The sequence below is a fragment of the Syngnathus leptorhynchus genome, chromosome 17 (assembly GCF_054491065.1).
Source record: "Syngnathus leptorhynchus isolate UIUO chromosome 17, UIUO_Slep, whole genome shotgun sequence".
Lineage (NCBI taxonomy): Eukaryota > Metazoa > Chordata > Actinopteri > Syngnathiformes > Syngnathidae > Syngnathus > Syngnathus leptorhynchus.
The window spans coordinates 5566625-5590998 of NC_141211.1; the positions used below are offsets into that span (position 1 = coordinate 5566625).

General features: G+C 44.5%; 4 protein-coding genes across 4 annotated transcripts; 1 reads left to right on the plus strand and 3 right to left on the minus strand.

The window, feature by feature from the left end:
• Positions 1-97: 97 nt before the first annotated feature.
• LOC147043370 (adapter molecule crk-like) lies at positions 98-5448 on the minus strand. Its single transcript, XM_085935294.1, has 3 exons — positions 4861-5448; positions 3159-3754; positions 98-2504 (listed from the first exon to the last, which is right to left on the minus strand). Exons 1-3 carry the CDS (start codon positions 5078-5080, stop codon positions 2370-2372), a joined length of 951 nt encoding a protein of 316 aa, XP_085791420.1. The 5' UTR covers positions 5081-5448; the 3' UTR covers positions 98-2369.
• A 1234-nt stretch (positions 5449-6682) lies between these two features.
• Positions 6683-11770, minus strand: LOC147043371 (smoothelin-like protein 2). Its single transcript, XM_085936112.1, has 13 exons — positions 11547-11770; positions 10798-11445; positions 9559-9619; positions 9412-9471; positions 9224-9346; positions 8951-9115; positions 8751-8879; positions 8635-8697; positions 8471-8528; positions 8265-8387; positions 8021-8135; positions 7734-7885; positions 6683-7625 (listed from the first exon to the last, which is right to left on the minus strand). Exons 2-13 carry the CDS (start codon positions 11221-11223, stop codon positions 7499-7501), a joined length of 1602 nt encoding a protein of 533 aa, XP_085792238.1. The 5' UTR covers positions 11224-11445; positions 11547-11770; the 3' UTR covers positions 6683-7498.
• A 2209-nt stretch (positions 11771-13979) lies between these two features.
• tlcd3a (TLC domain containing 3A) lies at positions 13980-21456 on the minus strand. Its single transcript, XM_085936262.1, has 5 exons — positions 21094-21456; positions 19142-19228; positions 17915-18134; positions 16018-16113; positions 13980-15866 (listed from the first exon to the last, which is right to left on the minus strand). The coding sequence occupies exons 1-5, from the start codon at positions 21213-21215 to the stop codon at positions 15582-15584; spliced, it is 810 nt and encodes a 269-aa protein (XP_085792388.1). The 5' UTR covers positions 21216-21456; the 3' UTR covers positions 13980-15581.
• Positions 21457-22809: 1353 nt separating this feature from the next.
• Positions 22810-24304, plus strand: LOC147043373 (uncharacterized). The gene is made up of 4 exons (XM_085936788.1): positions 22810-22826; positions 23128-23187; positions 23652-23981; positions 24169-24304. Exons 2-4 carry the CDS (start codon positions 23142-23144, stop codon positions 24210-24212), a joined length of 420 nt encoding a protein of 139 aa, XP_085792914.1. The 5' UTR covers positions 22810-22826; positions 23128-23141; the 3' UTR covers positions 24213-24304.
• Positions 24305-24374: the final 70 nt, after the last annotated feature.

Consider the following 24374-nt stretch of genomic DNA (forward strand, 5'->3'; position numbering starts at 1 on the left):
AAGACCATTGTTTGGCTCTAACAAAGTAAGGTTTCAACTCAGAAATAGGGTTTCTGTCACCACTAGAAAAACAAAACAAAATCAAACTATCCATATCTTGGTACATTGACTTTTTTATTGACTAGGTATATTATTAACACATAACACATACAGAAAAATAAAACATAACCTGAAATATATTTTCATAACATTTTGACATAATGTACAAAATAAAATGGGAAATCTGTCTGTGGTCCTTAAACAGTGGTGTGGAATGGTACAAATCATTTAGTTCTCTGCAGGAAAAGATTTTTGGATCATTTTGGGGGGGCCTTAAAAACTTTCGGAAGGAGTGAAGGGCTTAAGGTGCATGTCAACAGTTTCATTAGTGGTTGCTTCGGCATTCACGTGAGTTACAATAATCCCATTTAAGATGTTTTACCCAAGGCTACAATGAAAGTTTAGGAATCAGAGCTTGTTTTTTTTTTTTGTTTGTTTTTTTAACACTTTCAGCATTTAGCAGCATGTCTACCTCTGGAAATACACAAAGCAGTATTATGGCCACACCTTATACATCTTTCAGTGTAAAGTTGCAAGTTTACTCTTCCAATATCCGGTATATCCTCACAATATGGCTTACTTCGCATAAAAGGAAGACTTTTGACAGATAACCAACATGTTTTTAAATCGTATTTTCTTTTTCAGATTCATTTACCATACATGAGTTAATGATTTATCATTCATTCGATGAAATGACTTATTACATTTTTGTTTTTTGCAAAAAGGCAATTAGCACATACGTCTTGAATGTAGTGTAGCTTTCTGCTCATTTGTAGTGTGGCTTGCAATATTTGGGTCAGAAATGTCTCAGATGGTTCACAGTCTTAACGCAATAATGTTTGTAGATTCGATTGAGTTTAAAAAAAAAAAAAAAAAAAACACACACACACAAACATACAGACTGAGCAATACTGAGCGGAAAGTAAACAGTAAAGTGTAGTCTCAGATCTTGAGGTCAAGTTTGCTTTTTTCATTGTTGCCACCAGAACATTGGCAACCATTTGGGAATGCTTCCCAGATTTTTTTGTTCATTTGAAATGAAAGCAGCTAATGCTAAATAGCTCAAATAGTTCATGAGCCTCATTTGGTTTCTGGCTAAATGTGGGATTGACATTTGACTACATTTACTTGATCAAAACAGAGGAAGAAAAGGGGCTAGATTTGGCATCACACATCTCAAGCAGTCAGAGAAATTTGACATCAAGATGCATAAATGAACTGCCACCACTTCCCAGATTATTTAGCGTAGCAAGATAATGCTAGGACAGTTCATGCAACATTTTTTTGTTTGTTTCGTTTTAGCCAGATGACGCATTTCCATGATCAAACACAGTGGAAGACAGCAGATAAAACCCAGACATAAGAATGTCATTTGGAAAAGTTTCAAAATTTACATCTCAAAGGTATCAAGCCTCAACTCGCAGATTTTTGTTCAGTTATTTTAACACAGCGAGGAAACGCTAGGTAGCTCAGATAGTCAGCCCAACTTTTTCTGGTTCCAGCTGGGTGCTAGGAGAATTGTAAAACATAACCCTAAAGTTTGGCTGGGAGGCTTCATATTTGGTGTCACAAAGTAAAATAAATTTTAAAAAATTCAGATTGCTCCTGTTCATTTAACTTAGGAAGCTAATGCGAGAAAGCTCAGACCATTAACACTAGTTTGAGTTCTGGTCCGACAAGGCAGAGGCATTTGAGCACATTTCACAATATGTAACAATTTGAGAATTGTTAATGAATGTTGTGAACTCCTTTTCCAATGCCAGTTGTATTAAGCCAAATAATGTAATGCAACTACATCGCTGTTTGTATGGATGCAGCAGCACGGCCTATTTTCCTTCAGACCATGGCGTCAAAATTCAATAAATCGGCTATCAATAATCGATCAGCCATCCCTAAGATAGATGTGTAAACATTCACTTTTTGGTTTGCACATGTAATCAGGGCTTAATACGAAATTACGGGCAGTTGCCGTTTGGGTTGAGAATTAATCATGGGGTAACCTAAAAATAAAATAGGTTCATTCATATACCTCATCAATAAAAAACATGTACAAAAAAATTAAAGTGTTATCTCATTTTGGGTTTGACTGTTAACCACGACAACCACAGTAATCGGGAATATTTTTCGCTGTTGTCATTCCAATGAGCTTTGGCGTCCATCAAAGAAGAAGGCGTTCAATCTCAGCTCGTCACGCGTTGGCCTTGAGGGCCTACGACCAGTTTAGCTTGTAGGTTTGCTTTGTAGGTGTGTGCTTCTGTAGTTTGGTGCGTGTGTGTCCCTCCACTGACACAAAAATACACAAGAGGCGGGTCCCCGGCGATGAGCTTTCCTCAGCTCTCGTCATCCGGCTGGTGTTGTTCCAGCAGTCGCACGTGGGTGAAGGGGAAGTGGCCGCGCTTGCCTTTGCACTCGCCCTCCCACTGGCCGTTCACGTTGATCTTGGTCACTTTCACCATGTCGCCCACCTGAGGAAACAAACGACAAAATACATGCATCATCTGACATGATTGCAAGGCTAAAGATTAGCTCGAGTGTCTGTGAAATCATCTTGGTGAGGCAATGCAGTAACGTAAATCTACATGATCACCCACACGGTGACATTTCGCCGGCGGACAAAATGCATTCAAGTTGCAGACCAAGCACACTTAGCAGTGTTTGATTTCACCATCACGCCACCTGAATGAGTTATGGTCTCTTGCCGTGGCCAGTTTAATCCACGGTGAATGGCAACTTAATGGTCAGGCTTGTCAATCTGTGATGGGACCGCAAATCATTGCAACTGCAGAGCTCATTAAGAGACATGAGTGACTGAGAGGTGGCTGTATGCAAAGCAGGGACAGGAAGAGCATCATATTCAGGGAACTATTGGGTCCCAGAATGCTTTGCTCCCCTGGGCTGCACAATGAGAAGCTCCCGTTACAATGTACAGAGTGTCGCATTCATACGCTCGTCAACAGCTCGAATTTGTAAAGCCACTTTTGTGCGAGTGCACACAGGCGTGACGAGGCCGTCTAGCGATCTCGGCTTGAGGCGAACAAGGTCAACAGTGAAAGTCAGGGATGGCCCGCACTTGGGGGGACAGATACGTTGACGGACAACATAAAAAAAAGAAACGTTACCTCCAGAGCCAGTGCCGTCTTGTCGTAGGCGTTGGGCACCCTCTTCTGAATGGCCCGGGCGTAAACCGGCCCGTTCTGTAGGTTAGGCAGCTGGGTGGCGACCACCGGTTGGGCGTACTGGCCTGGGTCACCCAGGGGTTGAGGCGGCCCCGTTCCATCAGCGCCGACCACCGTTCCCCCAACCTGACCCGCTTGTCCCGTGCCCCCAAGCGGGGCACCGGGGCCGGCCGCCGTGGGCGAGGCGGGCCGGTACTTCTCCACGTAAGGGACGGGGATCATCCCGGCACGTCCCTCCTGGTTGGCGGCGCTCCACCACTGCTCCTCCGGCTTCTCCAGCACACGCAGAATGTCGCCCTTGCGGAACGGGAGGTCCTCGTCGTCTTTTCCGAGGAAGTCGAAGAGCGCCCGGACAAACTCAACCTCCTCGCTCTGCTGCGGGGGCGCACTGGCGGAAGAGATGAATCCCATGTGCTTGGATTTGGTGATGGGCTCGATGAGGGTGGTAGTGTCCAGGTAATGGATCTTGTAGAACTCCAGCAGGGCCGGCAGTGCCTCGAACTCCTGATCCCCGATGCGAAACCGTGGAGGAGCCACACCTGGCAAACAAACGGTGGCATGGTTAAAAACGTAAAAACATAAAATGTTGGGAGGGCAGAAAATGAGCAAGAAAAGGGCAAAGGTTGTGTAATAAGGAGCCTTGAGTGTGGTGGCGTTAAGAGTCAGACGCCGGGCTGTGTGAGAGCGCGACGAGGCCGGATGACAGACATTCCACGGAGGCCGATGTGAGCAGTCATCCCCCACACTCTATCCCGGTTGTGACTGAACAGCCTGCCCTTTTCCATCCCAAAAAAAAAAAAAAAAAAAAAAAAGGAAGCTTGCAGCAGTTAGCAAAGCAGGCTGCCCAGCCCACATCCCTAATTTTGCTTGCCTCCATTCCGTCCATTCATTTCCTCATGAGGGCTAAGAGGGAAGGTACACCCGGGACTGGTCGCCAGCCAATCACTGGGCGAACGCAAGCATTCACAATTTAGCATCTTAAATTGGCAGCGTGACCAAATTGAATTTACACAAATGCCACCTTTGCACATAGTCTACTTTTATTACAATTCAAAACACAGTATGATTGCTTGTTTCATGCTCAAGTCTACAGGTGATCACAACTTAAATAAATTCTTCAATGGTTGCCAGCAAAAGTAACCAAAACGGCACTAAGAAATTGACCAAATCTAACTTTTCACAATTCACAAATGAAGCAATTTAGTTTTTGTGCATCTTGTATTCAAGTACGCAATTGACCACAATGCTTTTAAATTTTACTATTATAATTATTTTTACATTTATACAATTTACACTTTTTTCCCCCCTGCCATGCTAATGTTGGCTACTAGCTAGGTCCCCCAAATCGCCACCTACAACTTCTCGTTTATCTTGTACTTGTGCAATTAACGTAATTTTACAGGATCCGAATTGTAAACAACACACTCAAAAACCAATATGACAGTGCCTTCAGGAAATATAGGCGCTCCGTCGGTATTAAGTAGTCAAACGTGTTAAATCGGACTTTCCACCACGGCGGTTTCGTCCCGAAGGCGGAGCGACGGGGGCCACAGCCTACCAAGTCGGACGGCATTTTAAAAATAGTTAAGAGTAGATCAGGAAAAGAGGGAGTTGGAAGCACAAAACAGAAGGAAGTAGCGTTTACCTGAGCCGGATAGTCTGTTCGTACTGATGCTGTTGATGATATAATGGGACACTTTGGAGTTTTCGGACACGGACAGCACGTAGTCCCCGGGGCTGGTTATGGAGTCCCTCACCAGGAAAACGCCGTGCCTCTGCCCCTGCAAGAGAGAAACGGCTTCCTGGCGGCTCAGCCTGCCCCAGAACCAACTCGCACGGTCTTCGGCGTCAAAATTACCGGCCATGACTGAACAATGAACGCCCCGAGGCTTGAGGCCCTGTTCCCCCCTTCGCCTCTATCGCTCACTCTCTTTTTTTATCCGCAACTCATACAAAAAACTTTGGGTCAGGGACGCTCCCCCGGCATTGAAAAAAGGTGGACTATCACGACTTGAGGCGGGTTTTCACGAGCAACGAAGACGCAGGAAGGCTTTCTGCGTTGTCTAAAGGCTTGTAGACGAGTGTTTGGTGTAATAAATGACCCAAAAAAGCCCCAAACTAATGTGCAACAAGAAAACTCCCAGACTGAAATGGCGGATCTAGGGAAAAGTTGACCTCATCTACCGGAAGGGATGCCTGGTCAATGGGAAGGGGTGCGTTCACGAGCCTCCAGAAATGTCGGACAATACGCACAGTTCGTCCAAATTGACTATTTAAAATGAAACTCCACACAATGGGGTTTTGGTTGCGTCAACCAAAACGTGTACATCAACTTTCCAAATACATATTAAAGTCACTCATATATGGTGCATGTGTACCGACTGAAGTGACCTGTGAGGGCACAATGAAGACACGTTGTGTAAACGGCCATGGTTAAATTTGGCCAGTAGGTGGCGACACGCATGCTGTCATCAGTCAGTCCGCTAGTGATTCCATTCCAGTTCTTTTAAGTGAACTGAATCTTTAGAATCAGTTCACACAAAAGATTCCTTCAAACGAATTGTTCACCGAATCGTTCGCTACACTTTCTTATTTATTTATTTATTTATTTATTTATTTATTTATTTATTTATTTACCTCGTGTAGTGTACCTATTGAAGTGTCCATGAGGTGTACCAAATAACAGGTCACCTCATTAGGGAAAAAGCTTAAGTGAAAGTGAAAAGTGCCACACCCGCCCTCACCCCCACTTTCTGATTGGCTGTTTGATCTGTGACGTCATTCGGACACTATTAGGTCCACCGCCGTTTTCAGGTGTACCTCATCACAGGCCACTTCATTAGGGAAAAATCATGGTCAAAGTTTAAATGAAAGTGAAAAGTGCCACACCCACCCTCACCCCCACTTTCTGATTGGCTGTTTGATCTATGACGTCACCCGGACACCCTATTAGGTACACTGCCATTTTCAGGTGTTTCTCATGTCACATGTGTCGTAACACCTTCCATATCATACGGCAGTGAATGGGCTCTTACGCACGCCACCGCGCAATATACCTCTCTAAGCTATGTGCATGCCACCTGTCTCACAAATAAACGGAGTTTGATAACCACACGACTCGGATTATTTTACATATATAACTGAGATATCTGAGTGGATTTGTTTTCTTTATTCTTATTTTTTGTGTAAGTGATGGGTGTTTTTTTTTTTATAGTTAACAGATCTGTGAGATCTCATATATCAACCAACTCATATAACAACGTAAAACACATACATATTGTCCTATAAAGCAGTTCACCAAATGTCTGATTTTTAATATATATATATATATAAAATATATAAATAAATAAATATAATATAAATATATAATATAAAAATAAGCAATAAAACACCAGACAAGTTTCAACATAAATGTTTATTAAAATAATAATAATAATAAAAGCACATTTACATCTTTCACGCCAGGAGACGCAACACGTTTACTGACTGATCCTTTGATGCACGGGAAGGAAGGCAGTTCACACTTTGACTCGTTCGGAACGGGAAAGTCAGGATTCGTTCCCTCACTGATCCGTTCTCGCGATGAACTGGAAATGCAAATCACTCACTCACTGACTCGTTCAATCACAGATCCGTTCAATTGGTGAACGGGAAGTTACGTCATTTTCTTCTTCGTTTTGTTTTACGGCGAGGTGGCACCAGCTTCATGTGCATTACCGACACCTACTGGTCGAAGTCATATGAAGTGAAAAAAAGAACGAATCACTTTAGGAAGTGATTCGTTCACTCTCGTTCACTGAAAAGATTCGTTCTTTTGAACTAATCGTTCACTCACGAGCCAACACTACACAACACAGACTGAGTCTGTCTCACAATAGTGAAGCTCTGGGTTTGAATCTCAGCTGCGACCTTCCCTGGATAGAATCTCGCGATTCCGTGACTGTAACATCAAACGCAATAGAAAATGGATAGATGGGTAAAAAAAAAAAAAAAAAGATTTAAAATGGAAAACTGAAAATAGCTTTATTTTGACACACTGCAAAATGCATCTCGTGCTATTCTAGATAATGTCCACGTTGGACTTGCACATCCGCATCAGCAGTTGTGACAATTGTATTATTAAATAGTGGGCCTTGGCTTCAAAAGTCCCTTTTGTAAACACCGCAACAGCATACGAGACCTACCAAACATGAACACTTGCACATTTCCTTATTCTTTGGTATGATTATATGGCAACAGCAATGTGTGTCTTTGCAGTCTTCTCTGATACAGAGTTACAGTAGTTACTCAAAGGTCTTCAGGTGGTTGTAGAGGGATTGGACGTAGGTGAACACGCACATGGGGTCCGGTTTGTCACCCATCTCCAGCATGTCGTCCACCTCGATCAGACGAAGACAGTCGGCCTGGGTTCTGAGAGGGCAACGGTGGTTGAGTCAATAAAGACGAGGCCTCCCGTCATTGGTTGGAATAGTGCCAGTCGTGTTCCTACATCCAAACCAAGATGACAAAATAACTTACTCTGCCGTGGTGAAAGCCAGCTGCAGGTTTTGCTTGCGGTTGGCTGGGTTCAGCGTGTTGTATTCGAACTCCAGCGGAAAAAAGGAATGGACCAGGGCGCAGAAGGCCATGCCGTCGCTCCAGCTCGAGGAGAAGTTCTGGATGTCGATGTTCTGCGGGATGAACATTTATTTGCAAGACAGTTTCCAAAGATGTAAAATTACAATGACTGACTTTTGTGTTTGAGTGTTTTGTGAAATCGAGGAATTGAATCAGAACCATCTCGACGGAGATCCCAATTGATGTACCTTGTAGCCGATGGTTTTTGAGCGGCACCACTCCAACAGGATCTGCTTGATACCGCTGGCGCTGGAAACACCAAAGCTCTGGGAGCGCTTCAGCTTAGGCTTGAAATCCTTGGGCCTATCCAATCAAAATGCAAATTAATATCCAGGCGTCATAAAAATCACAGACAATCATCATCGTTTGGCCTTTGTGGGTGCTAATATTCGTTGCAATTCTCGCTAGCTATATGTCATCAATGCTACAAACTTGATGGGGTCGGAGTTCATCCTCTCGAAAAGGGCGCGTTTGGCTTGAGCTCCGCCAGCACGGGGAAGCGTGTTCGACTTGCTCACATCTTGCTTCGCCTCCACTGGAGGGGAATTTCCTTTCCTGGAGAGAGAAAAACAACCACGTCAACTGGACATACAAACAGCAGCCGAGGAAATCGACATCAGGGTCCATAGTCAACTTACTTTTCGAAACTTGGTGTGAAACCTGGTTTTATAATTGATTTGGAGGGAAGTAACTTTTCTGAAAAGGGGAAAAAAAAGTATTTACTGTTCAGAAGTAATCAAATCCAAAAGTAGTAGATACCAAAGAGAGATCCAAATGATGAGGATGGGATTGCACGCTTTACCTGCCGGTTGAGGAAAGCTGACACTTCTTTTCAGAATCGGACTTGGCGTCTTGAGAACTGGAGCTGCAAAGCAAAACGTGAGAGGAGGTCTTCTTTGAAGATGGGATGGGAGCTACCTCGCTTGAAGGGGTATTCCCCAGGTTTCACAGCTTCCTGGGATGCAATGGCTGAAGCAACCGGCGGTGACTCTACGCCGCTTTGAACCGAAGTGGAGAGACTCGATTGGGACTTGACCTCGCTCACATCTGATCATAGGAACCGTTTCAGATAGAAAGCCAACAATACGGCATACAGTGTTTTGGTATGGACGACTCACCGCGTCGAAATGGATACTCTCTTGCTTTTTGGGATAAAGATGGAGTCTGAACAATTTTGGGTGCAGGAGATGGGTCGGGGTTGCTTCTGCTCACAGCTGCGAGAGGAAGATGGGCCAGGGATGAAGAGCTGCACTGATTCTGGGATGCAATCTCCTTTGAGCCACCTTACAGAGGAAATACAAATGGCGTCATTTCATTTTCATTTTAGTCGCGAACATTGTTCGTTCGAAACGATTAGGAACGGAAGCAGGAGTGAAGAAAATCAAACTCACTACTTCTACTTTTTACTGTGGTTTCTGTCGTGGTTTTAAGCACGACTGGAGCTTCAGAGCCGACTTGAGTCATTGCGCTGATGGGAAGATGAGGTTCGGTAGGGCTGTCAATGTTTTCCTGGACTGGATGCATCCAAAGATGGATTTAATCGACAAATATTTTCAAAGTGGTGGTAGGGGAAACTCACCTGACATGGCACTGGTTCTGGTGATGGAAGTGACAGACACGTGGGACTGGGCCACGCATTCTAAAAATAACAAGCAAAGTTGAGGATGTTAATGTGACTGTGGATTTAAAAAAAAAAAAAAAAAAGAGAGAGGGGGGGGGTGCTCACCTTGCTTCCTGTTCTGTAGTTCCGCTGAGCCAACGTGCTTCTCTGCCGAGGCCCCCGTTCCCTATTTTGGGAGACAACATAACATCCCAAATTTGGATTTTGTTTCCACACGAGGTTCCGAAATTCATGATGGCAATCGATTTTACAAGCAAGCAACCTGCCCGCCTTGTGTGATGATCGCTTCGCAGCTGTCGTGCTGTCTATTTGCGTGCGGGCCTTAGCAACGCGACTAGGCGACTATTGTTGACTGTTTACGTTCCGAGGTGTATCCCCTGTCGTTGTGGACCGCCGTGGCATTTTAAGACCACTTGTGCGAAAATAAACTCAGAGATGACAGCGATGGAGCCCACCGGACATCCGTCATAGTTCATGTTGTTATTTGACACGAAACCACTGAATTTAGCCATGGTTTTAATTTTCTGAATTATTCTTCTTTTTGTTACTACATCAAAATTAGATTTTATTTGGCTCATACTGAGCACATTGAACGCAACTGAATGATTCTCCTAGCTGACAGCTGCGGCCATGCACAAACGAGAGACTATTCTCGATGTGGTAATCGGCCCCGTTTGCAAGAGTTTCCTTTCTGTTCATGCGTCCCGATATAGCCCTAAATGGATGCTTTGCAAAATCAGCGGGGAGCGAGCGCCTAAGTATGTCACCCTGAAACGCAGCCTATATTTGCATCCCCCTCAACCCGCTCCTCTTTTTTTGCTTTCTGGCAGATGTCATAGGCAGACCCCCCCAATCTGTCAACTCGCCACCGGGATGGGAGATTAGCGCCTGGTTGATGTGTGGGCTTGGCCCTTAGCCTCAGTAGGATATCACACTCTGACATCTGTAATCCATTTAAAACCCGAGCCCGGTCCACCTCTGTGAACTTCTTGGAAGCGCATAAACGCCAGCGTACCCTCTTTATGCGTCTCATACGCACGGACGGCGTTTGGGAAGGAATACGGGGGAAACCGATACGGAGCACATGCCCAGCCCGACCGGGCCGCTCTGGACTGCAAAGCGTGGAGCCAAAAATAGCCCTGACCTTTTGGCGGCGATAATAAATCGAGTGCAAGCGGCGGTAGGGAAGAGTGTCAGGATATAATCGCGTGAAATGATATTACTGACGAGAAGAATGACAACTTCAAAGAGGTGATGTTTCACTTCCTTCCAATCGTACTAAATTGTTCTACACCACTGGACCTGGTTTCAATTGGGTGAGCGGGATTACCTTTGAATACTTACATTAAGTTCCTTTCCTCTCCATGGTGGTAGGGCTCCAGATGTAGACAGAGCCACCTGGCCCCTCTGGCCTCCCTGGTTCCTATAGTGCATCTCCTCCTCCAAGAGCCCATTTCCCAAACCTTGTTCTTTCTTCTTCCCATTGTTGGGGGAGTTTCTGTCAATTTGCACCCCAGCGAGCGACTCTACCAGGCGGCTGAGGGTCTCTAGCTTGGAGCGGAGCTGCAGGTTTTCTTCCTGAAGCTTGCCCACTGCCTCAGCCAGGGGCCCGCTGGAGGCGTTCATCTCCTCAATGCGCCGTTCCATGCGCTGTTTGAACGCACTCACGTCCATGTGGACTTCCCTTACGGCCGCTTGCAAGGTAGCATTGAATTCATCCAGGGCCTTGCTGACCATTATCTCCTCAGCACCCTTTGCACCTTGGTCCATGGTTGTCTAGTAGTACCGGGTTGGAGTCCAGAAACAAGAGTTCTCTTGTTGATGTTCTTTTCTTCTCTAATGGAAATTCTCAACAGATACCTGTGGTGTCCATAATAATAATCCAGCAAGGACACGTTAAAAGGATCGCAAGGAGTCCTTACCCATTAAGGACCCTGGATGTCTCTCAAAATAAGTCTTCTCTTCCTCCCCCTCTAACTTGATCTTCAGTCTCTGTAATGGAGAAAGGTGCAGATAAATAAGTGTCAATGGGAGGGCGACGACAAGGTCTGGCAATTAAATCAGGTTTGCAACCGGGTATAATCTTAACAAACCTTCTGAAAGAATCTGGTTGTTGTCCCATCATCTTCCAGTCTCTTGCTAGTGAGTGTTCCTCTCAGTTCCGCCAGACACTTGTGCCATCTGTGCTTGAGCACAACAGGTTTGGCTATGTATTTTGGGATGTTAAAGGGGGGGGGGGGTGGTTAGGAGGGGCTTGTATTATTTGTGTGGGAGTACTCTTAGCAACTGGTGATGACACTAGATGGTTAAAAAAAATGTAAACACAAGGTGAAAAATTGGAACATTTGAGAATTTCCTTGGTGCTCACCACGATTGATGATTGCTCACCATCTCTATTGTAGTTCAGATGGATTCCTGGAAAGAGAAAAAGCCTTGCCCGAAGCATACAATTGTCCAAAATAAAGTTAGGTGTATTGATGAATATGTTATATGGGACGTGTAACCCATTTATGATGCTCCACGGCTTCAATTTGAATCAACAGTGCCCCTTAGTGGCGGAGATGTCAACTACAACATGAACTAAACTTGTCAGAATATGTGAAGAATCGTTGAAGTGATGGGAGTCCTTAACTTTTTAAAAAATATCTAATTGTATGATTGATGTCGACTGACAAAATGAGACACACACAAGGTCAAAAGACTATCAAATCAATTTATTGATTTTTTTAAAGGGGTGCCCAAGTTGAAACGGTATCTCACATTTGTTTTTTTTTTCCTCACATTTTCTCATAACGCAATCCAGTCCCCAAAAATATCAAGCTACAAAATAGATCAAAGTTTGCAATTGACCAGTGAAAATGAAAGAAAATATTAGAACACAATCAAAAATAAAGCAGGGGGTCGTCGGGGCAGGAAGTGATAAAAAGGTTGTGCCGGCGGTGCGTTCACTGACCCCGAGTGTGTCTGGGAAACAAAGTTATTCTGAGAACGCTACAAATAGTCAAAACAACAGGAGCACAGCAACCAAATGTAAGACTTTGATAAATTGATTAAGTATATCATTTCCATCAATTAAAATAAACACCAAATAGATCAAAAATCCTAAAATTGTAGCTTAAAATGTCAATAAATTAACCGGGGTCAGGTGTCAAAAGTTAATTCTACATATTTTTAAAATATGCTATTGAAATGATTGCCAAGTGTATGCATAATCCAGGATATGCTGGTGATGATAAACACAAAGCAACAACCTGTAAATGCCGCCTGCCGACTTCATTCCTTTTTTTCACAAGGCACCGGGAACCAATTTTGGCTCGCTGTCTGCGGATCCCCCTTTCCTTACATCACAGCTCCGATAGTTGTGCATTTTTCCTCAGAACATCTGCATGCACATCATATCATAAAACAGTAATGCCGTTGCATTGTTCAAATGCATGAAACTCAAGAGACTCAATCCAAACATTTTAGCGCGCAGGCGACTAAGATGGAAGAACGAGCTCTGAGGTGATAGTTGACGAAATGGAAGGGCTTGACAATCAAAATCCCCAGAATCAGGATGTTAGCATCAGTCGATAGTTGACAACACAACATAGGTCTAGCATGAGCTAACCGTGATTTATTTTTTAATTAGCTTGTCACTACTGAAGGTTACTGAATAGTTTCATTACATGCTAATGCTAACACCTATCACGCCGCCCCTGTAGCTGCCCCAAAGCCAATGACATCATTTTTTTTTTTGATATAAATGGGAGGATCCGGGGGAGAAAAAATCCAAAACAACAAAAACAAAAAAACACCTGTATGTATTGTTAGCAGCCTTTTGAAGAGATGGTTTACTGATATTACACAAAAGCTACAATTGCTATAAATATAAGCATGTTCTCCACATTACTACCATGCTAGAATGAACTAAAGTGCTCAACAGTCTTTGGTTTGCCAACCAGTAGAATGACTTTTAGGAAGAAGTACAAGACTGTGTGATGATAGTTTCCAATCGGTGTCATCACAGTGACATGATACACTATCAACTTCCGAAGTTATCTTCTTCAAACCCTGAGCAGATAGGTCAACTTAAGACGATCGATAAGATTAATATGTGTTACACTATTCAGATTTGTGATTTAAAGTCAGCGCTTGGACTAATGTATACAAATATCTCTATGTGTTATGTCACATAAATAAAAGGTTGAGGGCCTTTTCGACACGCTTTGACAAAAGGCTGTATGAAAAACTCAAGATCGGCGATTATCTTTGTTCAAAACAAATTATCGAAATTACGGCAAATAAGGCTACTCGACGGCAAATCTGCGTCAAGATTTCGCCACCGGCATTCAAAAACTAATAAGAGCAATGTTTCGCCCGGAATGCAACGTGGTAAAAGGACCGGAAATGCCGTCAACAAATTGCGAAACGATACAAACCAGGGCAAGACTTAAATCAAATGAACTTGACATTGGTCTTGTAAACATGCGCCATTAACATTGTTTTTGCATAGATTCTAGATTCTTTCTGAGGGGGGGGGGGGGGGGGGGGGGGGGGGTTAATACAAAGCGCAGTCAGTTTGTCATCTATAAAGCTTTACGATATACGACGGAATCCGAGTGAATTGGTCGTGTAACTACCAAACAGTGCAGCATTCTGAAAATAAAAGTTGTAATCTACGATATGATTAGCGGTAGCTACGAGTCGCTGATAACCCGCATCGGAGTCAAAACAGAATGTGCCTTTTTCTGCACAACCCGGCAGGATATTGCTCTGTTACGGCTCCGATTGAAATATTGCTGAGTCGGCTTCATCGCGCCCCCCACCCCCCATTCCAGAACAGCGACGTTAGGGCGGGCTTAGGGTAAAAGGGCTAATGATAATGATAGATTCTGCTTGTGTCAAGTAGTTTAAAGGTTAAGATATATTTGTGATCATGTAAATCTCTAAAAACCTGAAAGTGTATAAAGCCCTCAAAGTCTTGCCAGTGGCTTGCACTAACCAGCTAACACTAGCTCACCTTATTGCTCGTCTGAGGCACCGGCTTGGCTTATTTTAGGGCAAAAAACTTCATAAATATTAGCTATCCAGTGGATCATTCATGTTAAAATCGATTATTCTTCATGGACGTAACAATATATGGACGACAGAAACGCCTAGCATACAGCGCTAATATTGTATATACCCTGGATGCTAGCATTGAGTCATCTCCGCTTAATACTGCCTATCACATTTCAAAGAACCCCCTCTTGTCTGTGCGATTAAAATCTGTATCATTTGTCTTCTTTGTATTCAACTGGAAAATACATTTACAGATTTTTCACAATTTGAATTTTAGGCTCAGATCACAAACATAAAAATCAGCTTTGTTGGTCATGTCAAGATACGTTAGCTTGCGTTAACTTGTTAGCTGGCCCGCTTCCACGACCCATCAACAATCTTATCACATTATCTACTTTTAGAGGAAAGAAATGCAAATTACCTGCAATATTTCAATCCAGTTTCAACTGTTGCGTAATAATACACCAGCTAATGTATCTTCCATCCATTTTCTATACGACTGAGTTTTTATATATTATTCAATTTTTATTCTTATTTTTGATCTGAGCCCACAATCTGTAGTTTTTCTATTATTTTGTGCAAGTTTGATTAACCTCCCCAAAAAAAAAACCAAATTAGTCACTTTTTCTTTTTTGGAAATCCAATTGGAAACGAAACTAACGACTGATGCACAGATTGATAAAGTGAGTCGACGGGAAGACGACGACAGAGAGCCGCCACTCTTTCCAAAGAAAACGATATAAATAAATACCTGTCGTAGCGACCGCACGTTCGCACTGTAACAGACCTTCACTGCAAATGGATAAAGATTGTGTCCATCACGCGTTTGCTCTTCTTCTCATCCGGTGGTGTGAACCACCGGCGAGATCCACAGCCGGCTGGGACCAGGCTTGAAATGCCAAACATCAGTAGTAGTTGCTTGAGAGAAAGAAAGAGAGGGTCCGCTGTAAGCAGCAGATTCCAAACTTGAAGGGTGAAATTGTGCAAGGTGGGGTAGACGCCGCCGGTCTTCCTGGGCTACAGTACAATGGTGGGCGCTCAGATAGGAGAAGTACAGTAGTTGTGTTAAGAATGCGTGGCGGAGATCACTGCTTCTTAACCGAGGGCGAGGGCGGCTGCCGACTGCGCTGGTACAGCCGGTAGCCCTTTCGGCAAAGCAGGACGAACCAGTAGACCTGCGGCGCCAAGATGCAGGAGTTGCCCAGGTTGGAGGCCAGCGACAGGTGGAAGGGCACGGCGTAGAGCGGGATGCCGTAGTGGCGCCCGTAAGCCCAGTACATGTAAGGGAAGAGCGCGATGCGGCACATGAAAAAGGTGAGCAGCACCATGCCGCCGTTTAACTTGTGCAGCCAGCCGTCCTGCAGGCTCAGCTGAAGGGAGAGAAGAGCACATTTGTTCCCACTTCAAATTAGGACATGTTCGTAGTCCCGCTAAGATATTAATCTGACTCAACCGTCCACATGATCCAAATTTTTGTAGAAGATAAAGCAGACAAAAGATGGTGTGCCCTTGCCACCTCACCTGAATTAATATCTTGCCCAGGGAGACAAAAGGCGTGCTGAGCTCGGTTAGAAACAAGCAGCCGATGAAGAAATCTCCCTGGTCCTTACGGAAGAACTGAGGAATGGAAAGAAAAGTAGAGAAGTGGGAGGAGGAAAGCAAGGGGGGGAGGCATCACACGCCGGTCAGGAAAAGCAAACATAAGCTTGCTTGGTGGAAAATAAACACAGCTGGCATCCAAGGACAACAAGCTCTGGGAGCATTGACTACATATATCATGAAACACTTAATTCGGGATTGAAAATGATAAGAAAACATCATGGCATCTAAAATCGCCTTTAACACAACATCCCAGCGAATAAATCTGGGGTCCATTAAGACAGCTCGCTTTCTAACGACGGTCGTACTTCCTCGGGTTTATAAGCTTTCTCGCGCCATTAGGACGCCATCCAAGACTTCATACCGGGAAAACCAATCTGGCTTTTATGCAGACAGACTGCTTAGAAGTAATTAGCTGTACTATAAGTCGGACAAGAAAGTTTTTTTTCTTTGCTGTTGTGCCCTGAAACATTAGCATGTGTTCCTCTGCTAATTGTCTTAACTTCACTTTAACTGGTCCTAAAACTCTAAAGGGTCCTTGATCATCCATTTATTAACCTGAAGGCTCCTGAACAGTGATTATTCTGGAGGCGGCTGCCGTCCGAGATATACGTCGCTGTCTATTGTTTGTTTTGTGCCGCCGCTCTTGAAGCGAGCACGCTTGGGCTCTTCTCTGGAGAACCTCACAAGCAATCGAAACAGTGACACTGAACACTGAATTGAATAAAGCCCCCCCCATAAGGCTCAAGCATGAGGCGCTTTTCAAATATTGACTAGCGTGGTTAGCGACGCCATCTGACGAGACGGAGACATGGGACAAAAGCTAGTAAGCTAGCTAGCTCACTTTAGATGAATAAAATATGAACTTACTCTGTCATCTGCCCATGAAAAGACTGCCGGGAACTTAACTCCGCAGCTACCTGGGTGGACTACCTCACCCTCCCCCCCCAGCCAGAACTAGTCCAACCGTGGCCTTCGAAGACAGGTGAAATTCACACGGCGCCTTTAATTATGAGCTAGTTTGCCTGCGGTCTTGGAGAAGAAAAGAATATTTGCGGATTGATGCTGGCCATCTGTGCGTTTGTTTTCCCAGCACGCTAGTTAACCTGTGTGCCAGCCAGTAAGATGCGTGACACGCTTAATCCTTCCACAAAGAGAATGAAACGCTCACCTATTTTAATATGGCTCTCCTTTTAAGGCGAGCATGGCGACGATCGGTAAATCTCTCGCTCGCATGACTTAACTCGGGGTAACCCGGCGAGATGCTATGTTGTCCAGCAAAAAATGTCTCGGACCTTTTCTGGGCAAGGAATTTTTGTGAGCGTGCTATTAGGTTTAAAACCTGACACTTTTCAAACGATGCCCAAGTTTGACCAGTTTGAATTGGCCGACGGGTGACGAGTTAAGAGAGAACGATCGCAGCTGCAACTAAATTATGTAGCGTAATGCGATCGCTCTGCTCTTTTTTTCTCACTCCGACAAGCAAGCATGTTTCCATCTGCCCGACGCTTCCCTCCGCAAGATGACTCAATGCTCATTTGATTGTCGCAATCAAGTGTTTCGTTTTTTTCCTGAGCTTTGATTCTTCTGGCGGGAAGTGCATTCACACACTTGAATAGCCAACGCTTTTCTTCTGGAGGAGCGACTTCCTGTCCATTCTTAGAGCATCCATCTCCGGGAGCGTTACAATTGTAGGGCGGCGTTTTTGTTACCTGAAAGAATCTTATCAAGAATCTAATTCATTTCTGCTGGTGGACCATTCGCACGATGGCGTGTTCCGCAAACAAAATGTTGTTAGGAATCGGGCCGCTTGGCTCACCAGAGCGAACGGCAGCAGGATGGTGAGCAGGGCGATGTGATGCAGCACCAGCAGGGACTCCCGCCGCACGAAGGCCTTGATCGTCGTCAGGGAGTGGCGCTTGAATTCCTCGTGCCCTTTGACCCGGAAGCGGTGGTAGTGGCTGAGGTACATGGCCAGGAGGTCGTACGTCATGTAGGGCACGCCGTACCAGATGACAAAGTGGGTGGCCAGCCAGTGCCTGGAAAAAAAGAAAACGAGTTTGGGACACTGGCTTCATATTCCATATGAATGGAAACGTCTTTGTGGGAAGGTCAGCGGCGGTTTTACGAGTCGGACTCGCCTGCGGATGGATGAGTGCTGCTTGGCTGCTAACTTGACATTTGATGGCGAGGTTGGAGCGTGTGCCCTTGCCGCGGCAACCTTACATAAGCGCATAAGGCGGCATAATAAACAGCTCCCATGACCTAACGAGCGCCGACTGACTATGGGCACGGTTAATTACGCGGACAGTAAAGCCGCAGGGGCAGAGCCGGGTCGCTGCCCTCTGACCTTCGCCGGGGTTCTTTAGCTCTTAAGGTCATTGGCTGGCGATTCAGAGTGCGGTCAGGTACAACAAACAACACGGCTCAGTAGGACTCGATTGGCCGAGCCGATGCCACTATCGCTTTGGCTCAACTTAGCCTAAAGCTGCTGTTGCCAATTTCTTCAAGCCAAATGAATCTTTCACAATCATCCTTTAGGTCTTTTTTTTTTCTTCTTCGAGGTCGTCGTGATGTGGAGTAAAGTGTAACGCCGAAGGCCGGAGGCAGCGACAGATTGTGATAGGGTATTAAGCGTAGTCTGACTGCAGAGCATGTGTTTGATAAGCCCCCCCCCCCACAACACACACACACACACAGGCCTTGTGCGCGTCACAGGACAGCAGAACTGAGCAGCGCTGTGAAGGAATTAAGCCCACAAGGGGAGGGCAGGAGAGAGGAGGGGCCTGTGGAGATTAGAGGCCTGAAACCGGGACTGCCCGGGTCTGGCCGCTGACTCAGTAGGATTACCAGGCGAGCATTACCTTACATTCACACTTTCCTAAAAAAGAAAGAAAAAAAAAACAACAACAACAGGGCCCGCCCTGCTTCAAGCCGAGCATCAACTTTACAAACAAGCTAGCTGGCACAAAGACAGCTGGAACAATCCGATTAATGTTACATGTTGCGGGCAGCCGTTGCGTGACTCGACAACTAACTAACAAACCTGTCATCGATGACATTGCCCCTGCACGACGACACCACGACCACTCCCGCTGTGGTTGCCATGACGGCATGGATGGACGACACCAACCTGAGGGGAAAAAAAAGACATGAAAATGATAAGAGGCTACAAATTCTGAAGGGTCTTACAGCAGCCGCGCTAAGGAGATTTGAGACATTCCGAGCAATATTGTCACCTTTTCGCTACAGACTCCAAAAACTATGGCGAGATGTTGAAACAATGGCCAGTTTGTCGTTTGGGCAGCTGAAGCTGCCGTGCTAATAATCTGTATTATTACTGTGGCCACGTGATGGCCCGACGACCAAGACCTCAAACCCGATCCCAAGTCGACCTACACTTAACATGCTTTTGTTTACATTTAACCCACAACGAGAGCCAGATTTGTGCACAGTCCATTCATTGTGTGCGCCCCAGCCGTCCTGCCCTGCCAGCGTGGCCACAAAGCAGGGTGAGTGGAGGGGAACAGGAAAAGGGCAAAGAATTCCTCGCCGCCTTGCTGGGTAATTCGCTCTTTCCTGCCACGCAAACCTCGGCTCGGCGTTCACTCGCGGCGTGCCGCTTGCTATTTCACGTGCCGTCACACTCAGAATATGTGTGGGGGGGCAAGGCAGCCAAGCAAAGACTACATCGGCGTACAGTCAAGCCAGTCGAGCTATTCCCATCGAGAAAATCCACATAAGTGACTTTCGCATAGAATATTTGGAAACGGAAAAAATAGCATTGATAAAACGCTGGTCAAGTGCTTTCATGAGAAATTGCGCTATATATGAACGGTCCCCTCAGAATGTATTGTAATGTATATATCAATTTCTTCGTTTTGGTTGTTAAACAATCTAGACAACAGTGCCAACAGAGATGTAAAGGCCAGCGGTATTCTGGAGATGCTTACGCCAAGGAGACCCACATTTGCGTGTTCCCAAGGATTACACAAGATGAAACCAGAACCACTTGTGGTTTGTTCCGTTTTGGAAGTGGTCAAACCCTTGGGACCGTCAAAGCACACAATGACTCCAGGGCAAGGATGCCAGGGTTAACATTTTGTTTCTCGCCCGATAAAACAAGCAGCGTCACATGGCCCTCGGCGGGGACGCTCGGCGAGAGAGAACGTTTTCCCGTCAGATGAGCATTAGTGGAAATAGGGAAGCATTATTCAGGGAGGAGGAGGACACAGCTAACTCAGCAGCGGCAGCAGCAGCAGTGAATCCAGGCTTGGCTCGGAAGAGGATTAAAGCAGGGTGACTGCGGACCAATGAGCGCCGGAGTGCACGCATCAGTGTGCAATATGAGAGCTTGTCATTCGACGACTATTCTTTAAAGTCGTGATCGTGGCAATCTCGGATTCATTTGCAGATTTCCGCTTCATATTCACTTGGATGATCACTTTAAAGCAGGGAGAGGGAGGGAGGGAGGGAGGGGATTGCTTGATTCAGACCCATACTAAATGTATTTGTATGCTGAAAAGAAAACAAATGAGCTCTGTTAGAAGACAAGCAGTACAGAAAACGGATGGGTGGATTTATTATTTCCTTTTGCCATTATGAGCTTTTAAAACAGTTGTACTGCATGAGAATTACATAAGTGAGGTGCAGCCGGGGACCCCACGTAACTCAAGGGCTAGGCTATCTCTTAAAGGTCTTTAACGTAAGCAAAGAAGCCGTCACAGAGATAACTTTATTTTTTTTTTTCGATGAACGCATACGGTCACGAGACTTGAAAGCCAACGTTCCTTAACAGCGCCGAGTTGAGCACAAAACAATGGAGGAGAAACAAGCTAGCTGAGAACGAACGCTCGTTGGACAGCGACCAGAGCAGACCAGACCAAACCCCCCGGCCCCCCTTCCAAAAAAAAAACAACAACCATAAGCCCCGCAATGAATGAAGCAACAAAACACACCACACTTAGCAAGATAAGAAAAGGGGTTGTTTTTCCTCACCTTTCGCTAACGAGCACCACGTCGGCATCACTCCAATTCTTAAACACTCGAGGCAGGATCTTCCTGAAGGCGAAGAACAAGCCGGGGAAAACTACGGCGCCACAAGCTAGCACTTGCAACATCTTGACCCTTTTTTTATATTGATTCGGGGTTTTTAGATTGTGTGTTTGTTTTGGGGTCGTCGCTTTAAAAAAAAAAAAATCCCGACTCGACAAAACCCTTCTGCTTCGACGACGCTTCACATGACACGCTGATGCATTCCGTCGTCTGGCCCGAGCTGGTGGTGCTGGTGGCGAGTTTTCAGTCCACCACCATCCGGGACGAGGTTCTCCTACTTGCTTCGCAGCAGCAGCACCGCTACTGTGAAGTTAACGGGCGGAAGTGCATCACGCTTCCTCCCGGGACTTCAGAATAAAAGTATTGTACATTTCCGGTGAGGTGATTGGGCATTTTGACAAATGGCCACTCGATGACGCCAAAGTACAGAAAGCACAAAGGCAACTTTGAAGTCAATTTATTTCTAGTCATTTCTAGGGCAGTTTAACAAGAACTGCAATTGATGCACAAAACATTAAAAAACAAAATGTTATAATAAACAAGTGAATAAAAATGTGCAAGTTTCAGCTTTTACATCTGGCAAAGGTGGCTACTTTAATTAATGAGTCAAACGTTCAGAACACATTCAGGTTTTATAGATTATAGTATTAATCTCAATTAAAAATGGAATAAGCAAAGTTTTCCTTATTAAATAATAGAAACCAAAAATATATAACTATCAACTAGGCACAAATTTCACATTCATATTATCTAAATGACATTTAAAAAATAACAAAACACAACCAAGTAAAAATGAGAAAAAGTACTGGAGATTTTTAAACATGACTACAACATGTACGATAACAATTTTAGGTTAAAAATTGAGCGAGATTGGCACCGGGCAGGTAATATGGTGTACAGTAAATATGATTGCAACTTCCTCTTCAGTAAACTTAGATACCGCAGTAAATGTATTTCCTTATTGCTTTCTTATTGCCTTTCATCGAGTGTTAGATGAACACGGCTAAAGTTAACTTTATTCATTTTTAGTTCGATTATTTTTGATCCAGCTCTTTCATTGGATCGATCGATGAAGTGTACGCTAAACTTGTCCCATCAGTTTCATTTTCAACAGAAAAACATTTTTATGGTTTATGGGGAAAGTGGTCCATCCTCCATCAACTTGAATTTACCAGTGTGTTTATCAGTACTACTGGAAAACGAAACTCTGTCTGCTTTATCTGTGACCATCTTGTAAAGGAAACAAGTTCTTAAAATGACTCAAGTCCACATTTTTCTTACTTTATTTTTATTACTTCAACGGTGGCATACATTTCCGTCTATATCCTCGCAAATCACATGAGATATCTATACAAATAAATACATAAATAAATACAATTCAGATGAGATGATACAGCAAAATAGTTTCCATTTACTTCTTTTTTTTTTTAAACAAACTTAAAAGTTTTCTTGCGTCAACATACAGCATCAACGAGGGAGTCATAAAAATCCAGTTATAGCACTTGTGTTGGGCAATGTATTTGCATTGTGTGTGTGTGTGAGGGTGTGTGCGAGGGTGGGTGGGTAACATAATGACGGATCAAGAAGGGGAGCGTCCTGGATCGTGGCTGTTGATAAAAAAGAGCCTCACAAAGTAGAAACCACAGTCGTCCTGGTGTCAAACCCAAGAATCTTAGGTGAGCTAACCTTCCATCGGGGATGCTTTGGGGTTCTGGGTTTTGCCAGAACCCACGTAGCTTCGACATTGGAAGGGTTTCTTCATTTTGATAAATCTGCAACTGTGACTAATATTGTTGACTAGCAGTAGAAATTTCGGATAGGCTAAAAGATGCAGGTTTCATTTTCCACAGCAGGTTGTAAAGATTTCAGAATTACCTGGCGAGTGATTGTTTGCATGGTAAAGAAACTTTTCTGGTATAGTTTCTTCTTCTGCAGAATTTTTCTTTTAGACTTCTCCTTGGTTTTCTTTCCCCCAAGACTCTCTGAACAGGATGAAATTGGATCTCCTCACCCTGACCTTATGCCTCCTCTGTACAGGTATGATAATACAAAAATATTTCTTTAGAAACCTCAAAAAAATTGACCAATATTTACATTCAAGAATGTTAAAAATGACCTCCATTTCAAGGAAAGGTCAAGAGCAAAGGTTGGTAGCATTTCCTCAAGCCAGATCATAAAACAGCCAAAGCTTATCATTTTGTAAATATCAAGATTGTTTTGTCAAAAAAGGGTTTGTTCTTTTCAAGAGTTCAATAATAGTCGCATATTAAGCCGTGCGTGGGATCAATGCATCACTCACATATTTTCTATGAGCGGGCTATACTGGACATTTGCCTTGCGAACACACAATACTGACATATGTGGCGTCCCACAGGAGTCATGCACGAGTACTCCCACTATATCTCCAAACACATGAAAGTAATGAATAATTGCTATGAGTTGTGCTCCTAGCGGAAAAAAAGAAATAAATTCACAACTGCTCCACAAATTTGCGTCAACAGCCATGCTGTGCAGAGGGCAGGAGACCACGATCACACCTGCTCCTGCAACGAAACCAACTACACTTAAGCCGGGCTCGACACCACACGGTCCAGGTTCAACTACACCCCTTCCAGGATCTAGCACGGCTGCTCCGGGCTCGACAACACCCGGTCCAGGTTCAACTACACCCCTTCCAGGATCTAGCACGCCTCCATCAACGGCCGGACCTACGCCACCAAAAGAGACTAGCCCCGCCACTGAGGGTAAAGGGCCGGAGGGATCCGAGGGGCTCTCAGACGGCGCCATCGCGGGCATCACAATCGGTTCTATTGCCGGTGTGGCTGCTATCGGTGAGTTCAGTTTGAACTGAAATGCTTTCTTTGCTTCCTCAAGGACATGTGAGCGAGCCAAGAGATTTCTGAAAAAGTTTAGATTGATAAGAAAAGCGCATCAGGAAATAATAATAAAAAAAAAGCAGCCATCTTAAATAGGTCAATACTTATTAACAGACTATGATAATAAATGTTCTTCTTTCAGGTGGTGGTATCTTTGGAGTCCTCAAGTACACTGGGAGAGTGTGAGAAGTTAAGACTGCTGCATCACTTCTTATTTTCTACTAATTATTTGCTAATGAGAGAAAAATTAGAATTCCATTTATCCAGGATGTGTTCAGGATATTTATTTTCAGTTGTACATTTGAATTAAAAGGGCTACTTGTGCATTACTGTGTTTAAAAAAAAAAA